The 20,994-nt window shown below is 47.2% G+C and overlaps 1 protein-coding gene across 1 annotated transcript in view; it reads left to right on the top strand.

The window, feature by feature from the left end:
* PODXL2 (podocalyxin like 2) overlaps positions 1-20,835 on the top strand; it is a 31,307-nt gene extending 10,472 nt beyond the window's left edge. The window contains exons 3-8 of the mRNA XM_052678778.1: positions 8,575-9,470; positions 10,508-10,582; positions 13,518-13,674; positions 14,561-14,622; positions 16,132-16,311; positions 16,601-20,835. Coding sequence (XP_052534738.1) covers positions 8,575-9,470; positions 10,508-10,582; positions 13,518-13,674; positions 14,561-14,622; positions 16,132-16,311; positions 16,601-16,810 — 1,580 coding nt within the window. The 3' untranslated portion in view covers positions 16,811-20,835. The remainder of the gene's footprint in view (positions 1-8,574; positions 9,471-10,507; positions 10,583-13,517; positions 13,675-14,560; positions 14,623-16,131; positions 16,312-16,600) is intronic.
* Positions 20,836-20,994: the final 159 nt, after the last annotated feature.

The raw sequence follows: 20,994 nt of genomic DNA, 5'->3' as shown, positions 1-20,994 counted from the left end.
TGCTGTGAGGTTCCCTGAGCTGGGAAGAGTATTGCTTCCACCTACTTTTCCATTTGCCTCTAACCCTTCTCTCTGTCTCTCTCTCTGTCTCTCTCTCTGTCTCCTTTCTGTTGCTGTCAATTAATTGTGATCTGAAGGTCTCATGACCCGGGCTCAGAGATCGAGACCATCTTAGGATTTGGGTCCTGCTTGGATCCCCCAGGCCAAATCCTGGATTCCTCTCTCTGTGACTTCAGTAGGGATTTGACCTGACTGAAGACAGCAGCTGCCCCATTGCTCTTGCTGTCCTCTCTGCTCCCTGTTGAGCAAATGAATTGTGTTAGCATTTCAGCTTGCTGTCCTCTTTGGGGATTTTTCACTACTGATCCCCTCGGTGATCTCCTCCCAGATTCGTTGTTGGCTTTGAGATACTCGCAGGGGGAATGATGGGAGGAAGGAGGAGGCGTCTCTGCAGGGTTTCCAGTAGCTTAGGGGATTATTTTGTGTGCTCCTGTTCTTAAGTGTTATGTGAGGCATGTATTAAATGTTACCAGGGGCCAAGTCTGCAGCCCTATCCCTCCTCACTTATCCGGTATCGCTGTGTCCCTCTCAGCAGGTCTGACACAGGTCTGGATTTAGAAGGCACAAGTCTTGTGTTAGTCTTATCTTCATACCCGTTTCTGACCTTAAAAAGACCTGTGCTCACAGAAGGGTGAGAACTGCTGCAGTAATTAGCAGCACTATGGCTCAGGCTGCCTGCTGGGGCCCCGGGCACGCTGTGGAGGGCGAGGGCCTTCTGAGCTTATGTCTCTGAAGCCCTTTCCTCACCGGTGTTGCCCTTAAATCCAGTAGCCGTGTTCCTGCTGTCCTGCTGTTCATGCAGCTCCTGGGTCCTTGCAGTCTTGGCCATGGGGAAGCTGTGCAGATGCTTCCTCTGCGGTGATGCTCACGGTGGATGTTGCGCGTTCCCACCAGTGCATCCTTGGGACATGCTCTGGCTTAATCTCTCTCACGAGCTGGCAGCATGCTCAGCAACTCTTTTATTTGTGTGCCAGGAGGCACCTGCATGTACTCGCAGCTCTGGACGTGACTTGGAGAACAGCATGTGCTTGTGCATTGAGAGCGAGATGCACTGGGTACCAAATCCAGCCTTGCCTCTTGCACGTGCCTCGCCCCATTTGTATGCAGAACACATTCACCTCTCTTTCCGTTCTCGCCTGCAGTGCTTTCCTACACGAACAGATGTGCTCTTTCAGCTGTCTTGTACACGTGCTCTGCCCTATCTGCTGCCCAGCACTTCAGTGCTTCCAAGCACTGTTTTTTCCCTGGCCATTGCTGTGTCCAGAGCTCGTGTCTCAGTGGTATTTCAGAACCTTGGTTAATAGAACAGTTTGAATTATTCAGGAGCTGGGAGCACAATTTCTACTTAAAATTTAATTAGAAACCTGCTGTGTGTCATTTTACAATAAAGGATATTGTAATAGCATCCCTAAATTGGGCAGCCTTCTCTGTCATGCAAAGCCTGTACATGAGACAGACATGCAACCAATGGATCTTATGTTCTGCATGTGTGACAGATGCCATGTGATACCTTGTGGAACTGTGTAATGACATCTGTTAGGTTATTTTCAAGCTATAAATCCATTGAACAGTTTCAAACAGCTGCTATTAAAAAAAAAAAAAAAAAAAGTGTAAGTTCTCCTTATGTAGGATTTCTCTCTGAATGACAGTGGAGGATAGCCTGGCATAGCTGTTAGATGTGCCCCAGGCATAGATTTGAGACCCTGTATCATTTGAGGCAGAAAACAGGATGTTACGCTTACTAGAGAGGGAAAATCCACTGCTGTGAGAGGAGATGTGTAGTGCTGGCTTCCTTCCCTGTTTGGTGTAAGGACATGGGTTGGAATTGGTGGTCTTCTTACACACAGGCCAGATCTCCAGAGAATTCAAAACTGTATTAGTATTAGTCATCTCTCCTTTTTGTCTGTTCTTCTGAAGCCTGGGGAAAATGCTGTCTTTTTGTGACTCTGAGGCTGAGAGACATAAAGAAACAATAACATTCTGCAGCTGCTTTTTTTTTTTTTAAGTGCACTTGAACATCCTTTAAAGATATTTCTGGAAAACATGTGGCACGTTGGGCCACCTGCTAGTCCATTAGAAAGTGAGAACAAACTCCCTCTGGCAGAGCACAGCTCAGCCCAGGGCTCTTGATTCCCATGAGTAATGTGCCTTTGCTGATTTATGCTACAGAACAGTAAATCTGTATTGACATCAGTGAGTGTCAGCCTGTGGAAAGACCCTGAGATTTATCTCCTTCCATCAGAGGATACACGGAAGTGCACGCTTGCAATGTGTGCTAACCTATCAGTTTATCTTGGCTTTGTTCACATACAGCTACTACCAGGTGGAGCTGCATCTGGAAGAAATAGGTCTGTTGGGAAAATGGATGCCATATTCTACAGAAAGAGGTGGTGGATGACTTGTACTTCAGCCAAAAGGCAGGTCGGAGGAGCTGTGAACGTGCTGCTTCTGCCCTCTGGCTTCTGGGAAACTCAAGAGCTGCGCGTGTTGATGTTTGGGTTAGATGCTTTGTTTCACCTTTAGTTGGTCTGAGCCACAGTTCAATCTTAAAGATATAGTGGACCTGCAGGGACTTGCATCTGGCTTTGCTCGTCTTCCTTTCCACTTTTTCCGTCTTGTTTTGTCTGAAGGCTACCATACCCATGTGTTTCCTTCTATTTTGCTGGATTTTGTGGGTAAAAGACGAAACATCTCTTCTGGCTTTAGAGGTAGAAGATGGGAGTCATCAGGATTGCAGGTACATTCCAGTCCTGATTCCTGAAGGAGTTGTGTGCTGTAGCGTCCATCCTGGTATGACCCTTCCTGGTATGCACCTGGCTTGTGGTCTCAGTTCAGTGAAGTCTTCAGGTTGAGGCAGCCTAATTATTATTTGGTGGGAAGTGTAGGCTCTTGAAAATTGATCCAAGACTTGGGAGAGACTAGTGAATGAGAGCACTTAGTTCCTTTCCTCTCTTGCCCAGAAGCTGAGCCTCTGAGGTCTGGAGTGCATCATCACAGCGTCCAGCACATTGCTGGGCTGCCATGAGATTGCTGGGCTTCCTTACAGATTCTGCACTGCTGGCTCCAAATTGTTCCTGTGAAGTTCGTGGCATGTGCTGGGAGCTATCAAATCTAGTCTTATGGGTTGGTGAGCTACTAGGGTGGCATGTGGCGCTTTGGAGGAGGAAGAAAAGTAATCTTTTAATTATTCATAGTAATTAGTGGAAGAGGTTTCCATGAGAGCTAGGATGAGTGGTAGAAGGACAAGGAAGTTAGAAGCACTGTATCTAAAGAAAAATAAGTTTTCCAATCAACTACTGCGATAAAATCTCTTCCATTTCCAGCTCTTCTCTGATAGTGAGATTGACTTCTTTCCTTGATGAATTATTTGCCTCTTTTCAGAGAGATCTCAGTCTCACCCAGCCTTACTGAAATCTGCTGCCTCTTCATCCAGACTGACAGCAAAGCTGCAGTACTTAATACCATCTTCTACCGAGCCTTAATGAAGTGAAGCACCTGGTAAAGGCTGTCTACATAAGAAGCTTAGTACTGAGCAGCCCCCTGCCTGAGCTCTGCTCCCAAGATGCCTCTTGTTTGTGCCCTGGTTTAATGTGCACTAACACGTTAGGTGATCTGTCTTGGGACAAGTGATCTTGACCAAGCCATTGCTTGCAAAGACCAGTGTGTGACAAACAGGGTTTTTCCGTGCATAGGACTATTCTGGTGCAGCTATTTTTGACTGATTCCATGCGTGGATGAATCTCATTCCTTCTAGCCTTACTGCAGATCATGCATCCAGCAGGAAAAAGGCATGGGGCTGTTTGGAAACAGCTACAGTGCTTTGAAGTGCCCAGTATCCACTGGAGGCAACTTCCAAGCATAATGAGATGTAGCCAGTTTGCTGCCTTTGGACTCTCTTAACTATGATGTCTTTGGATGCATCTTGGAGTGGCAGATCGTAACTTCACATACCTGTTCTGGAGGATAAAGATATTAGCCCCAGCTGGCTCAGTTCCAGCAACAGTAATTGCATTTTGCCTCCTTGAAACCCCCCTGCAATTTTAATTAGATGTTGTATACCTTTACACAGTAAGCCTTGCTGTTCTGTACTGTAAACCAGCAAGAAGATACCACCTCAGAACTGTCTGCATTTTAAGCAGCAACTAAATTGAGCTGCGTTGTTGTGATGGGAGCCCAGGAATGTTCTTGTCTTTATTACATTGCCTTCTTTATCAGAAGTTAGTTATCAGTAATTCAATCACTGGTTAACGTGATCTTCCAGTTTAATCCAATAAAGACCTTATGGTCAAGTTATGTGTACTAAAAATGATGAGGCTCACCCTTTTTCTGAGCTATCTCAGTTGCTTTAAACAGCTAATCGTGGCAAATACAGGTTAGGGAACCTCAGAGGGCAATAACAGAGATCAGTTCTTCTGAATGAAGGAGAAACAGAAGTGTAATGAATTAAATGTCTGGCTGGGGAATCGTGCTCTGGCAGAGTTCCAAGTCCTGGCCCATCTGGGGTCGGGGAAGTTTCAGTATTGATTTCAGAGGAAGCAGAACACAGCCTAAATGGGAGCTCTCACAGGGGTTTGGAGCTCGTGTTTGCTTCTCCCAGGGCAAGTCATCTCCACAGGCACAGGATGTGAATCTGTGCGACCCAGACTCAGGTCTGCCTGGGAGAATCATAGTGCAGGACTTGGAGTGGCAGAATGGCAAGGTGATTTCTATGGAAAATTGTGCCTGAGGGTCTTTTCAAGAGAGCTTGGAAGGCAAAAATATTTGTGGTTTGGTGGGGATGAAGACAGCTGAATGCTGTGATGCAATAAAGCTACTGGAGGAAAGCATTAAGGGGGCATAACTAAGGCAAGGAGGTGAGGTGAAGGTGTGGAATTTCATATTGGTGAACCGGACTCCCAAGGGGGTGTGTGACTGAGAAGCTCTGGAACAGAACATGATGCGGAGTGTAACAGGCAGGCACACCTCATCTGGTCTGTCCCTGCAGGACTGTATGGCTGGAGATGCTGAAATGGTCCCACGGGCAGTCCTGAGCTCTCTTCTTCTGGGAGCAGGTTGGCTCTGTTGCGACGTGGCTGCTTTTGTTTGGTTTGTATGGGTGTGTGCCATATAGCATCTCTTCATGTGGTCACGAGTTCCTCTCATTCTTCAGCCTACTGCTGAACTCAGTGGGAGACAGACCATGGCAGGAACAGAGATAATGATGCCCGCTGTTGTTATTTACTCCCCTCCTGGACACTCTTCTGATTGGCAGCCTTCTGCTTCCTTACTGCAGTTTGAGCTGATAAACTAGCTTGACAGATCTGGCAATGCAGCCAGTTCCATAATTCCTTTAACAGAAAGCCCTGCCCTACTTCTGCAGCAGGAACATACACCATCAGAGGCTGTTGGCCTCTCTGTTCCCTGAATTCTAATTCTCATGGGCCTCCAGCAAACCTGGTTGATATGGGACTGTGTAGCAGTAACATAGGTAGATGGGAAGATGCACTTCCATGTGGCCAAGGCGTGGGAGCCGGTTGTAGAGGGTCTGCTGAAGGGAGAGGACAACCAGGAGGGCCAGGGGGTTGCACGGTCTAGAAAACTGCTTGCTGAAAGGGAATTGCTAGCTGAACATTGGAATAAGTTGCTAAAAATGGGAGATGCTCTTTGGTATCCGTGTAGGGTTTAAGGGAAGGGGAATAAAGGAAAATGCTGAGGAGACATTTCCATTCGGGAAGCACTTAGCTCTGCATTGCATTGGTGAGTGACAGAAATCAGCTTGTCTGGGAAGAGCTGTGGGTAGAAAACCAATGTGGTGACTGAGGTCATACTAAGAAGATGGACAGTGTGGAAAAATTCCTTCCAACTGTAGAATAAGGGTGAAAGAAACTGAAATATGAGTACTTTAAAAAGGCCTGATCTCGAGAGGTAGGTGGATACCCTCCCTTGGTAGTGAGGCTGTGGAAGATGTTTCCAGACAGGAACCAAGTGTCATCTGAAAAGTCTGGAAGGAAAGGTTCAATAAGAGGTTCATCCCTGAACCTCTATGCTTGGAAAGTGATTGAACTCCTTTGGGAACTAAGTTATATGGAGAGCAGCTTGTTTTAAGGAGCACACAGCAGTACAACTCTGACCAGAAAACCTCAAGATTCAGTGTTCTCCATGAAGATCTCTGTGTTTTGCCTCTTGCCCTACCTGCAAGGTGAGCAGCTGAATAACAATCTGAGCAAGATACGAAGGGAGTTAAGATTGTGAACTGTGGGGGTCTTACTGAAACAGACAGGAGGATGCTCCTGGTTTAGGATTCATGGTGGTGGAAAGATTGGTGGCAAATGGGAATGTGAAATTAGTTAGCAAGGAATCTGTCTGCTCCTACCTCACTGATTTGTTGCCTCCAAGAAGCAGCTCAAGTTTCAGCTTTCAGCTGCCTTGGAAGACAGGAGCCTGCTGGGTGAGAGTGGGATCGGTTCTCCTGAGCTTCCTTCACCCAGGAGAGAAGGCAGAGGCAGCAGTCCCTCAGGCTTCCTTAGATCTTGTTTGTGAAAAGGCAGCATGGCTGTACTGTGCAGGCTTCCCCTCTCAGGAGCCAGCTAATTGGTGACAGAGCACCTTAAAGAAAGGTTAAATCTGTGACTTCAAAGGAGAGCTGATAGGTTGGGAGCATTCACCACTCCTCTGGGGCAAACCTCATGCTGCTATTGCCCCATTTGTTTTTCTTCTGTGCCCACCTCCTCCTGCTGCAAAGAGAGGCAGGGGAGGGAAGGGAAGAGTCAAGCATAGCTGAGAATGTCTTTAGGTAAGGCAGGTAGCAGAATGGTCCCTTATCCTTTAAAATAACGCCTCATCTGACAGCCTTGTTTTAGAGGATGAGACCAGCATTTCCCTCACTTTTCACTCACAGCATGTCAGGATGGGCAGGGCTGCTGCTGAGGTTCATGTTTTTGGTACAGACCTGGAGTATCTCTGCAGCAGCAGAGCCCTGGGGGATGCACTAAACCTTCACCATCTGTCTGCAGGGGGTCCTGACCTAATGTCCTCAATCCTGTGGTTTGTGGCCACATCTGCCATTAACCAGCAACTGTGTTTCTGCAGGCACTGAGACACATAGCTATTGGTAAAGACCTTTGGGAAGACCAGGAAACAGAAGGGAAAGGGGCATAGATCAGGAGAGCCACATCTCAGCTAACAGGAGCATCTTTGTGCATCTTGCCTAGGGCTGAAGGGAGCAGCTTGGTTCTCCCATCAGGAAGGATGGGAAGCAGCAGAGTCTGCGTTGCAGAAGCAGCATGGGCAGCCCTTGTTGCCAGAGCACATCCAAGGCAATGGAAGTGTTTACTGATGTGGACCTCCCTGCCTGAGAGTTCAGCACCTGCTCCAGCAGCAGTGCTCGATGGCTTGGAGTCAGGGGTGTACAGAGGTGCAGATCTTCTCTGTAAGGCATCCAGACGGCAGCTGCCTGCAGCACTCAGTGAAGCATCTACTTTGGCAGGCAGGAGAAGAGATGCAGCCCTTGGGGGTTTCAAACTGTCATTCACTAGCAATAACCAAAGAGTGGGCAGGGTGCTTGTTTCTGGTTGTGGAGGGACTCTCTTCCTTTCCTCTCTCAGAATATGTGTTGTGCTTGTCCTGAGAGAAAGGGAGTTAATTGGGAAGCAAGCTGCTGAAATGGAGCTACTCAGATAACAGACAGTTTCCTCAAGAAAAATTAAGACTCCAGCTTAATATGTCTGATCTTACGGATAGTCTCATTCTACAGCTACTCCTTTTTTGGGTTTCCACTGCCTGCTCTGACGTCACATTTGTGAGGTGTCTTCTCCTCAAGCATTTCTCTGTGTTTGTCTGGCAACATCACAGGCATTCATTCATGTCAGAGCTACAGAGCAACTTGGAGCTGAAGTTCATCTCTTGTTTCTGACTTCTGTTTCCTCGCAGCAAAACTGCACCTTAATGAGATGGGAATATCATTAAGCAGATGTTTGTGGGATGGCTTTTCCACTGCAAAGCAATGTATAAACTGGAATTTTACATTTCAAAGATGCCTAGGTTGATTCAGGTTTTGGTGCTATAACCTGGGCATGCCAAGGAAAAGGACTTGGTTTGCTGTGCTCTTCTCTTCCCTAGTATTTCCTGTTTAGCTTGTGTCTCTATTACAATCTATCATGTTTCTGAATCCCATGTGGAATGAATCCCTGAGTCCCAGCCTGATTCCTAACGCTCATAATCTCACCTTAGAGATACCAGGTGTTGAAGCTGTTACTTGCAACTCTAGGAAAACACCTTCAGGGCAGAAAAGAGTGAGAGGAGTAAATACATGAATTTTCCCTAGGGAAAGTGGGTTCATTGGGATGGGATAACAAGCTGGGTAAATACCAGAGTTTGCACTGCACTTACCAGGTGGGTTTGTTCCTTTCAGTGTCTTAAAGATCTCTGCCATTAGACCCTATCTGTGGCTAAACGCATGCAATGGGGACAGCTCTCTTGTTCGGAGTTCACAGTTGTTTGGGTTTTGACACAAAGTCTCTTGGATCTCTTTTTTAGACTACAGCTTTTCTGCTGCCTCTCAGAAGGCCATGCTGAAAAGGAATGGGACACAGACAAAAGAGAACTGGGAAGCAGCCACTGTCCAGACACCAGCAGAATTTGTAGAGCCTGACTTGCACACGCCTTTCTCCAGCACGCTGGAGGAAGAGGAGGGGCTGCTCCCTATAGACCATTCAAGAGGAGGATTGGAGAGCATCCAGACCTCAGAGCCAGAGGTTACATCTTCTGAACCAGTGGACCAAGAAGAGTCTTTGTCCACCCTCCTGTTTTCCACAGCCTCTGCCAGGCCAGATGTTGTGACTGAGGCTGCCATAGGAGGGCAAGAAGAGGACTCTGTTTCTCCTGGCTTAGACCTTGGGAGCAGCATGGGTCCAGGTCTTCTGCCTGTGTCCTCTGTTTTTTCTACAACTCCTGCACAGTCCCCTGGTGTTTCAGAAGAGCAATTTGAGGTGACAACTGGAGATACGTGGGCTGTGGAGGGAGCAGATTCAGAACAGACTGTGACTACCACAAGTCCAGAGCTTTCAGAACCCACGATGGAGGCTGGTGGGGAAGAACATTCAGCCAGAGATGAGTTCTTGGAGACAACAGTGGGGTGGGAGATGCTGAAGCCCACAGTGCTAACTGAACTGGAGCAGACAGCAGAGATGCCTGTGGGGACACACACTCCTGGAGGCAGCTCCGCAGACTCACAGACTGTTTTTGGTGGTGAGCATCATCCAGCTTCCTCTGCAGCTCCGTGGGACAGGGCTGATGAGCCTGTGCTGAATCCTGTCTGGAATGACACAGAAGTAGCAACAGAGACTGTTACAGCAGAGGGGAGCTTGTCACCACAGGCTGGAGATGCCCGCATGGCCATGCTGCCGACAGAAGCGCCCTGGAATTCAGCACAGGTAGCACTGGGAGGTGGGCAGTGGATTAGAGATAGCAGTGGAGATATTTGATGGGGTGTTGAACTCTTTAATCTTACCACCACCCTGGGTCTGACTGGCGAAAGTAGCTTTTCTGTTTGCCCGACTCAGCCAAAACTAAATTTTGGAGAGGTTTTCAAAGCATTTGTTAAGGGTGTCCATGATTCTTGAAGAAAGCCCTTCCCCTCACAGCCCTTCCTCCCATCTTCCCTTATGAATTGCTGCCCAAAATATTGCTTCTAAAAAACACCTACCCTGTGGGGCACACATAGCAGCAAGAGCTCCTTGTTTCCTCAGCATTCATTATTGGAAGTGTCAGGACAAAAATGGCCCCAAGGATTTCTGGAAAGGGAGTGAGAAAGAAGTGCTATTTTTGCTGCTGCCTAATGCAGATAACAGATGCGGAGCAGGTGGAGCAGGGTACAGAGATCTATGAGGATGTTTGTCTAGGGGAGCTCGTAGGTGAGGAGGTGTGAGGTGAGCTGCAGTTCCAGCACACTGACAGCTGATAAAAAGATGAGAGGTAGGAGGATCAAACTGGCAAAAAAAAAAAAAGTGCCAGGGAAAGCTTTTGTTCTTTCTGCCCCCAAGGTATTTGGGACCCTGAGCTTTGGAAGCACAGAGGGACTATGTTGCCTACAAAGTTTATGGATTATTTCACCAGTTTAAGGACTGCACAGGCTCTTTGTTAGGTTTTGTGCTGTGCTGATCACATACTGAATAAGGCTGCAGGCTAGAGAGTTTTCCATTGAGCTCCCCAGAGTAGGTACAGGTGAAAGTTAAGATGGACTGGGGGAAGCTGGCACAGCTTGTCCTTGCCTCATGTGCTTCTGCTAAAAATGAAAACACCTGGTGTCCCACGTTACGAACAGAAAGATGAATCCTTCCTAATGCAAAAAGTTCAGTTACTTTGAGAAGCACTTCTCTGGGTATGGCACAGCCTCTTGTGTACCCTGTTCTTTCAGCAGGAGAGCTGCATTTGCTATGCAAACCCAGCTATCTTTGTCTTGTCTTTCCAGGTGATCTGCAAAGACTGGAGCAACCTTGCGGGGAAAAACTACATCATCCTGAATATGTCAGATAACATTGACTGTGTAAGTATGTCCACAGAGATTTGATGGCAGGGGAGGAATAGCGCTTAGAGATACGGAGGCAGGCACAGCTCTTGCTGTGTGCTTTCACTACAAAACATTTTAAAAGCATTGATTCTCAAAGTCCCTGTAGAGGCTGTGGATAGAAAGGCAAAAAATATTCTTGTTCTCCAAATGGGGAAAGAGTGGGTGGAGACAGAATTTCTCTCAAAGTTTACACTACAGCAGTTCCAGAGTGGCTTTTCGCTAACTACTGGCTGTTAGTTTGTGCCAATGCTCCCCTGGTTTATCAGGAGACATTAGGGCCTTTAACATTGCACCTCTTACTTGCAGGCAGTGTGGCAGAATTGAGGTCTGATCCTCCTTTCCTCTATTCTTTTTTTCTTTCACTTCCTCTCCTTCCAGGGGACGTTTCTCTGATGACTCAGAGGAAAAAGGACTCCCTGTTTGCCATGTGAATGGTTCAGTATCAAGAAGCTGTCGCTAAATCTTCCTTAAGTGCCTCTTTTTCCCAACCCCTTATCTTATGTGTTATCTGTGTCTGTTAACCAGTCATGCTCTGCTAATCCAATGCCTGTCCATCCATCCCCATAAAGTTGCAGTTAATTCATGAGTCCAGAGCCCCTTGTGGATCTCTGGCTCATTCACTTCTGGTAGGCCTTTTATCAGGCACTTTGAAACCAGCTGTGAAAGGCTTGAGGTCAAGGTGCCTTTCATAATTCTTAGAAATGATTATAAGCCTGACAGCCTGAGACCAAAATATTTCATCAGGGAACCATATTCTGTCCTTGTGTGTCTGCATTCCTGCTTGCCGCAGCTCCAGCCATGAGCAGAGCAGACTGATTTTGTTACTGCAGGGCGACTCTGCCACTGACCTATTTCCACTAGTGGTGAATTTGAGGTGGGTTTTTTTTTGTTTTTTAGTGTTTATGTGAAATTTTGGGGGGCAGCGAAAGCAGATGATTCACACAATAAAGCTGTTGACTTCACTGTGTAAACCAACACTAAAAATGTTGCCTGCTTTAAAGGCAGATTAAAAGCTGGTCTCTTTCCTTCCGACTAGTTTGCCCTTTGGAGAGTTGGAAGCATCTCTGTTGCAGTACACAATTGCAACTCAGAAGACCAGCCCTTGAAAACCATATTCCTGCTGCTCTGTTTCTTTTGCATCCACAATTACTCTTTCTAGCATCTCTGTGGAGTTTAAATGCTTATTAATTTTGCATACATGGTAGCTTTCTTCTTTTGGTCTTGTGTTGTTTAAACCACTGGAAGGGTGAGATCTTAAAAGCTGATGTGCTGATGTCTCTTGATAAAATTATGCCTTTACTGTTGAATCCTCAGTTCTGCCATGCTGAAAGAAGATAGTGTCCTGGGATAGGCAGGCCTGAACTGTTCTTCTACTTGATTTAATGTTTCAAAACATATTTCCCAATGAGTGATTTGTGCTTTCTTCTTGTTATTCAAAGGGACACTTGTCGACATACATATTTAACATGAACATTGCTTCATTCCCTTTCTCCCATTACCACTTTGCATGGCTGAAACTGGAATCAAGCTCTTCTCCTTTCCACCACTGTTGACAAAGTTTGTTTCTTACCCTTTGCTTAGTTTAGGCAGCTCACCAACCCTCTGCCTGTCCGTTTTGTTTTCTGGTTTCTGTATCTGGAGCCTGTATAGTTTGGATTTCTGGGACTGTGAGGCAGAATCTGCATTGCAAGTGTTGTAGCTTAAATTAGCATGGAGATTCTTAAAACATTTCTTGTTTAATGCCTGGTTCAGTCCAGAGTCCCAATGAAAAGCCAAGGGACAGGAGGGAGCCCAGCCCCTTGCAGAGAGGTTACACCTCACACCTTGAATGTTAATGTTCTTCATAGCACTGGGCATTTACCTGCTGCAGGGTCGATGTCTTGGTTAAGCTGGCAGCCTCTTCATCTGCTTAATAGGCTCTGGGCAGGGCAGTCACTTTAGTCCCTTTAGGCACGTCTCCCACTCAATATACCTGAGAATTGTGTCTTTGAGGACTGCAGGATCTGACCCAGTGGTGGTACCTGGCTGCGTTCAGGAGGTGACCTCTAATTCTGCTCATGCGCTTTCAGACTCTTTCACAGCTCCCTTTTCTCTACCAAGGAGAATTCCTCAGCACTCTGCAATCCCTGCTGTTCCTGTGATTAGAAACTTCTCACCTCCATTGCCCCGCTCTAGGGCTATGCTGCTCCCCTTTCCTCCACATCCCTCAGAACAGAACCTCAGGCTGACAGCAGAAGCCACAGCTCCGCAGCACGATGCTGCATCTTTGCACTGCTGCTCCGGCCTCCCTGCTCACTGCTGATGCCAAAACCCATAACCTGATGAGACAAGGCACTGGCAGGCCCTTGTGATTCAGGCCTCAGTCATCAGTGTCTTTTTCAATTAGGCCTTTTTCGGCACAAGCCTGTGCCTGCCTTGAGCGCTTCAAATTGCCATGGCAACAAGAGCTCTCCATTTTATTAATCATCTGTGTGGCCTTCAGGTTGACATGGCAACTGGAGATAAGAATAGAAACGCAGGAGTGGGAAAGCAGTGAAGGAGCCTGCCAGGGGATGGCTGGAGCATGTCAGGCCGAGCTGCACCTGCTGACCCAGCACTGGCTGCAGGGAAAAGCCTGGCAGCTTCTTGCCTTATGTGATGATGTTGCTTCAGGATTCCTGTGTGCTGGGCTTGGTACACAGTGGGGTATATGGTGGCCATGGGAGCTCAGGAAGCAGGACAGGTATGTCCTGAGGGCTGCATGGTTCAGTCTGGGCACTGAGGCTGCTGAGGGGAGCAATGCCCCAGGTTTAGCATTGCTGGCTTTTGGGTGTACCTGATGCAAGGGTTTTTGCCATGCAGTCGTGTGAGCCCTGAAGTGCTATACCTGCCATTCCCACCACAGCTCACCAATGTCTCTTTCCCATGGCAGGAGGAATTTCGGCTGGAGAGGGGTCCCCAGCTGTTGGCTCTGGTGGAGGATGCTTTCTCCAGACAGACAGATGGACTGCAGGACCACTGGATGATCTCTCTGAGCAAACCCAACGAGAATGACAAGCACTTGCTAATGACACTGGCAGGGGAACAGGGTAAGTGCTGAGAGGATCCTTCCTGTGATAGGGGTCGTTTTTAGGGTGCTCCCAAATGGAGATGCTTATCCTTGTTGAAAGGAGTTTTTGCTCTTTTTGTGATTCAGTCCCACCTGTTCCCAGTGCTAACAGGATTCAAGGAATGGAGTGGCCTGTTTCTCACTGTTTGCACCAAGCTTAATCTGTGCTTCACTTCCTACCTTCCTCCCTCCCTGAATTGCCTTTACGTGAACACTTGTCAGCTTTTTCCCTGTGCTTCTGTGCTGTCCTCTGTGAGCAGGCCATTGCTATGGCAGGACATGGCAGCCTGCTCTTAGATCACTTTAACTTATGGCTTAACTCTCATCTGTACTTGGCCAGTCCTTACAGTGCCTCTCTTGCATTTGCAAAGAAAAAAGAGCTGACAGTAGAGGTAAGTTGTGCTGGTTCATTTTAACATCTTTATCCCCTTCTGAAAGGAGAATGCTTTTTCTATACTGCGTCTGCTTCCTGCTAGAGGCTTCTAATGTTGACATTGTGGCCTATGTGAAGAAAACAGAATTCTAACTTCTAGAAACTTTTAGAAACAAAGTATTTTCTGCTCTGAAAATTGCTTTTCTCAGGTTCCTCTTTGTACTGCTGAACAAGTGAAAGTAGAAATGGGCCTATGGGTACCTTGGTGCCTTTAGTATCAGTTCATGCCTGGATTTTTTCCCCTCTTTGAAGAACATTTGGAAGTACCCTTGGTGTTATGGTCCTTGAATTTTCAGTCTCAACCTAGAATACCAATGAACAAAAACGTGTTCCTCTGCTTCCATCCTGTTGGCCATTTCACAGTGATGAGTACATCTAACTCAGTTAAGTTGAGCTGAAAGAGCAGCACTGATCTCTATCTCCTTCTTTACAGGTATCATCCCTACAAAAGATGTCCTCATGGCACTGGGGGATGTTAAGAGGAGCTTAGCTGAGGTAAAAGCCTGTCTTCCTGCATCCATCCTTTAAGACTGGCTATACAATTAAAATAAGTACCTTGTAAACTGGGAGGCATCTCAGTCTAACCAAGTGCTGAACCCACAGCAGGCACACAGATTAATCTGACGCTTGGCAAAGTCCCTTCTACCCCTCTCTGGTAGTTGCCAGATCATCAAATGTTTGTTCCCATTAAGAGAGTGACTGTGGTTTATTCCCTGCCTGCTCTTCTGGCTTAGTTTTGAAGTTGCTTTTCACACATTCATTTGGTTGGGCTACTTCGTCTCATACCTTCCACATTCTTGCCTGTGGCGATGTGAGTGCTGCAGAGCCCCAGAATCAGCCCTGCTTGATCTGCTGATGATGGCTGTTGCCAGTTGCTCAGCCTTTGCTGAAGGAGGTGAGAGAGGTGCCTGTACTAGATGGGACACATTCACACACCTTCCTTCTGCTATCCCAGGGTCTGCGTTTCACTCCTTTTTGATAACTGCCTCCACAAAGGCAGGCAGAGAACCACAGGTGATGGATGCCAGATTCCAATGCTAACTGCCTCCTGTCCTCATGTATTTTTCCTCTAATTGTGGGCAACTTGGAAGAGTGAAGAGATGAAGGCAAAATAGTCCCATGATCTGAGTTTGACACTTAGGGACCGAAGGCCTGACTGCTGCTTTTTTTTTTTTTTTCTTTTCTTTCCCCCTTTTAAACAGTCTTCAAGTAATTCTGCTGACTTTAGCATTAGAATTGGGCCACCATCTTGCTGGAAGTCTCCTCTCAGGCTTCTCCCTGTCCTAACAAACTGGAGCAGTTAGATAAAGAAATTAAGTTCTCAGTGTATTATTGATTGGCTTACACTAGAGAAAGTACTAAAAAGTCAGCCCTGTAGAAATAGTGTGACTGAAGTATCAGCAGCTAGAACTGTCCAGGAAGGATTCGTGTCAGTGTGAGGTTTGAGTTGTGTTCAACAATACCCCCATGTTAACATGCATCCTACACAGTAGCCCTACTGCCTGCCTCTGACTCTCCAGCTCTATCAATAATGAAACACTGCTCACTGCACTGACCTTGGGCCAGCCTGGGCTTGGAAAGAAGAGGGAGGATATTCTCTTACACCCATCATACTTAGTATTGAATTGTTACATAACCAGGCTGGAACTCAACAAGTCACAGGGAACGATGTTGGGCTTTGCTGACAGTTAAAAGGGAACTAAATCTTGGATATTTTCTCCCACGAAAGCCTGCTTGCACATTGGTGTGATCCTTGTGCAAGCAGTCAAGGCAGGATTATGCCCACTGACACTTGGCTGATTGGCCAGCTCTCAAGGAAGATGGTGTTGAACTTGTTTCTGTGCCTTCTAGTCATGCAAGGCAGTGAACATACTGACTCCTAACCCTGACTTTTAGTTCCTCTGCCCGCAGTGATGGTCCTGCACTTAAACCCAGAAAACTGAGCAGATCTTACCTGATGGCAGGCCAGGGGATTTAGCTGCTTCTTTCCTTGCTTCCTTTCAGATTGGCATCCAGAACTATTCAACCACCACAAGCTGTCAGTCACATCCCAATCAGACACGCAGTGATTATGGGAAACTCTTTGTGGTACTGGTGATCATTGGCTCCATCTGTGCCATCATCATTGTCTTGGGGCTCATATACAACTGCTGGCAGAGACGCCTGCCAAAGATGAAGAACATGGTGAGCACTGGACAGGTGGGAAAAGTGGTTGGATGAATCCCTTGGGATGAAGGGATCTGGAAAGTTGAGGGAGATTGGTTTCCCTGTCCACTTTGTGGACATAGCTGGATACACTGCTGGAGCAGCAGGGAAGCTGTGTAAGCATAGGAGAGACGTAAACCTGCACACCTCTTGATGTGCTCAGGATGGTTCTTTTCTGCTGCAGGGTTTGGGCCAGGAATAAATTTAGTGCTCAGCAGCACTAAGACCTATCTTCACTTGTCTCTGTGCTCCTCTCCTTCCTTTGCAGTCACATGGTGAAGAGCTGCGCTTTGTTGAGAACGGCTGCCATGACAACCCCACCTTGGATGTGGCAAGTGACAGCCAGTCAGAAATGCAGGAGAAGAAGCCAAGCGTGAATGGTGGAAACACCATCAATGGCCCCGACAGCTGGGATGTCCTGATCAATAAGCAGGCAAGCGAGGATGTGGATGTGTTTGAGGAAGACACACATCTTTAGAAAAAGAAGAGAGGGAACAGCCCCCTGAAATATAATTGTCTCCTATCTTGACTGATGGACCATGGGATCAAGTGGCTTATCAGGAACAACTGAAAGGCTCGGGATGGGTCGAATTTTTTGGGCGAGTTTTCCCGATGGAAGTCCTGAGCCTGAATCTGTTTGGAGCCAGGAGGATCACTGAACAGAGGGAAGCGGGGATGGGTGGGTGGGTAGGTCTCTGTGTGTGTGTTCCTATCAGTAGCACCAATGCTTTCATCACCTTTAAATGCACTTACTGTAGCTCTCTGGTAGTGGCTGAGAGTGACCGGGCTTGAAAAAAAGGAGTTGAGGCTAGGTCTAGCACTGAGAATTCAGCTTTGGGGAATTAATACACTTTGAGAGTCCAGCTGAAATTATGTCAGCCAGATCCTGACCTTGATACACCTGGATTTTTATCTCTAGGTTGCATTCAATCCCTGTAGGTGCTGTATAGGCTGTTCTGGATGGAGGGAGTCACAACTCTGTTGATATCTTGGGCTGAGTTTGCATTCCACTCCATGAAAAGAGATTTTTGTAGCAGTCTAGGATTCAGATGTTTATGTCTGGGAAGAACATCTCAGTGTCATCTCTTTTATTTTTCCTCTTCAACCTCACACCCTTAAACAGCCCACACTCCTTTTTCACTTCCACAGCTCCAAGCTGAGCTTGCAAAGTCTGAGCACTTTACCCTTGTTTGGCTGATTGCAGAGAATTTGGTGCCATAGTGCATCATCTCAGCTGGAAGTTTGCTAGTTTGGAGAGTTGCTCAAAAAGGACCTTTACCTGCCTCTTTCACCTAACAGCAATGAAATTAGCAGCAAAGTATCCCTCATCTCAGTCTTAGATTGGCAGCACTTTTCTACTCCCATTCCATTTTCCAGGATAATTGGTTTCAGTTAATCTTTTCGAGGTAAGCATAAGGGCTATGGGAGGTTTTTAACAGAGAGAAAAGTGAAAACTCAAACTGATAAATTTCTGGCCCTTTTGTTTCCTTTCCAGGATCCTGCCTTGAAGTGTGAAGTGTTTAATGTCATATTGGTGTAAATCAGGGTAACTCTTCAAAATTGCTTCATTCAAACAAGTGTAAAAGCCTGTTTAGATGAGAAGCAGATCTAAGAGCTCCCCAGTGAATGTTTTTCAGGCATGCCTCAGGCAATTTTGAGGCCCCAGCTCCCTGAAGATGTGTGATAAAAGGCACGTGAATGTGCATAATTGTTCTTTGAGCACTGTCTAAATCAAGACTTGGAACTACTTTCAAGCCTGGAATCCCAGAACATTTGTTTCTTCTATTAGCAGGGATTGAGGGACTTGCTTAGGTCAGTGGCAAAGCTATTCCTGTCCATTATGGTGATCTGCTTCCTTGCAGCTCACGTTTGGTCTTTAAGGAGGCCTTTTACAGAAAGATTCCAGATATGCAGTCTGTAAATCTATCTCTGTATGTATAGGTATTTTTAGCATATCCATCCCTGATGTAAGTCCCTAAAGTCAAGGTACAAAAGAGTCTGTTTCATTTTGCATAGCGCTTTGCATACAAACTGAATCACAGATCACCTTGATGTAGGACCATTCAAGAAAAGTCACGGCCTTTGGTTTCCTATCCAGATTCCAATTTTCAGTGTTTATTCCGCCTCTGTACTTTTCCCTTATGTTGTGTAAGAGATGGTGACCACCAGCTCCTTTTGTATCTTGTTGGCAGAGCTGCAGAGATACCCAGAGGAGTTCCCTCTCCTGCCCTAGCAGTTGATAATGGCTGGCTGGTGTGGGGGAGCAGTGAGTGCACATGGATGGCCACGTGTGGCCCTTTGCTGACCATCCCTCACTGATGACTCCTGCTGAATTTGGTGGGTTCGTGCAGTGAAACTGCACAAGTTCATTGGCTGTGTTGATGGCATTTTGGGCTTCACGGGATTAAATGCGAGTTGTTCATATAATATGGTGAGTAAATTTAAAGCATGGAGTTTAAGTTTGAGTTTGTATAGCACTTAGTATAACAGGGCCTGGCATGGCTGTGGCCTTTAGGGAGTTTCACTGTATAAATGTTTCTAAATCCAGTAATCTTCACTAAATATGTTTTTTTTGTTTGTTTGTTTTTTTAACCCAGTGGCTGTCAGGAAGGTACAGCCACCAGTCAGATGTGGATTAGTTCACACACAAAAGACTTTGTTGGTGCACTTCATTGCTAGGAGCTGCTTTGCTGCCTCCTTTTCTCACCGCGCCATTGAGAAAAACAACCAGGTGCTGATAAAGTGAGCTTCTTGCTGGACTCAGCACCTTCTGATCTGGTCTAAGTCTTCAAATTCTAAAGAAAGCAAGGAGGATACTGAGGCTTATTAATAACCTAGCAAATCCTCCTGGTTTGCTGCCCTGGGTTTTTACAGCCTGACTGTATTTTAGAGCCTGTAGTGGATTCCTCTGAATCTGGAGTGCTCCAGGGTTTCTTTAGAATGCCTGAGGGTGGCTATCACAAATGCCAGAACAATATTCTGATGTCCCTGGCAGGGTGCACTTGGCTATATGATCTCAGTTTATCTCCGGAAATCTACTGGCTAATAGCATTTCATTGTAGTCTGGTGATCTTTTTATTCCTTTTCCACTTGTTTTTTTTTTTTCCTCTGTATCATTTTTTGCACTAGGCCGATTTGTTAAGTCAATTGCACTGTTGTCCTCTCCTGCAAGCCCTGCAGATGGGTCACTTCCTGGCACATGCAGGCTGGGAAGTGCTGTAGAAAGGCTACCTGTAGCCCGTTTCACTTTGTTGTTCAGAGCTTGGGTCCAGGTCTCTACAGGGAGGACTTAAAAAGGAAGAGAAAGTTTATCAGTTGTTATGGGAAACTTTTCTATCAATTTAATGTAGTTAAACTTGTTTTTAACAAAGACTGTCAAAGCCGGTCTTCTCAGAGGGGTGCACCAGGCTCCAGAGCAGACAGAAGACAGAGTAATTCCAGGAAAAGTGTTTTCCACCTCCCAGGACTTTGCTGTGGTCCCATCTGCCAAACGTTTGATCGCACTGACACCTGGTGGCTGCTGAAGAGTCGGAAACAAAAAATTAAAAAAGGACTTTCTTCCCTTCTCTTTATCTGCGGATATTTGTTTCCTGCGACTTGCCTAGAACAGTCACCTGCTTTACTCACAGGGGCTGCCATGACACTGAGCACGGATGGGATGATTTGTGCAAGGATGTCGTTGTCTGCAAAGCGATGAGATGGGACGTTCTCCTGTGTCACCAGTAGGGGCCCTGGACAGCAATCCCAGCCTCATGGCTCCTTCTGCCCCCCCTCTCCTCCAGGACTACGGCCAGAAGTTGGAGGCTCTGCCTGGAAACAAATGTGGTTTGTCAGAACTCAGTGGGTGCTGGCATGAGTGACTCTGTGCCCCAGAGCTGCAGTGCTGGTGTCGGCTGGATGTGTGGACATGGGCAGAACGACTCCACCTCTGTGGGACAATAGCCAGGTGGGGCAGGGATGGCCCAGTTTTGATTGCTTCCAGATCTTGCTGAGATGTCCTGAATGGGGTCTGTAAACGGGCATAGAAACACATGTGCTGAGTCTTTGACTCCTGCAGCCTGCCTCGTGGTGTGGCAGGGGGAGAGAGAGCTGCCTGCTAATTGCTGAGCTGTGCTATCTGTAATGCAGGCTGCCAGCATTCTACCTGTCACCTGGCAGTGTGCAGTGTGAAATAGAGGCAACAGCAATGCATGGATGATGGCTCCATGACCTTGAAGCAGCGCAGCAGCATCCCACCATGGCTGGTGCGTTCTGCGGCTCCTCTGTTGCCAGTTCTCTGCAGGGGCCGAGGAGCAGCTCAGCGCTTTGCCCTGCTGGCAGGCTTTCTGTGAGCTCAGCCCGGCCACCTTCTCGCAGCCCTCCTTCCTGCTGGACCCCCGGCTGGCCGCCAGCCCTGGCGACTCCTTGGGCAATACAAACACTCGTGTCTGGCCCTGCAAGCGCCGAGGCCGTGGTTTTGGTTTCTTTGCAATAAAACGCACCTCTGTGGTGTCTGACCACTGACCCGAGTGGCCTCTGCTTCTCTGTCTTGTTCGTCTTCCCTAAACTTCGTCTCTTGGAGCGAGGTCCCTCGACTCTGCCAGCAGCACAGCCGGCCCGTCCCCCGTCCCCTGCCCGTTCTGACCCGAGCGCAGCCCCTGCTCTCGCTCCCGTTGCACGCGC

Source organism: Tympanuchus pallidicinctus, unplaced genomic scaffold, assembly GCF_026119805.1.
Source record: "Tympanuchus pallidicinctus isolate F22 unplaced genomic scaffold, pur_lepc_1.0 scaffold17, whole genome shotgun sequence".
Classification (NCBI taxonomy): domain Eukaryota; kingdom Metazoa; phylum Chordata; class Aves; order Galliformes; family Phasianidae; genus Tympanuchus; species Tympanuchus pallidicinctus.
Note: the sequence above shows the minus strand (reverse complement) of the source record. Positions and strands in the feature narration are given on the sequence as shown.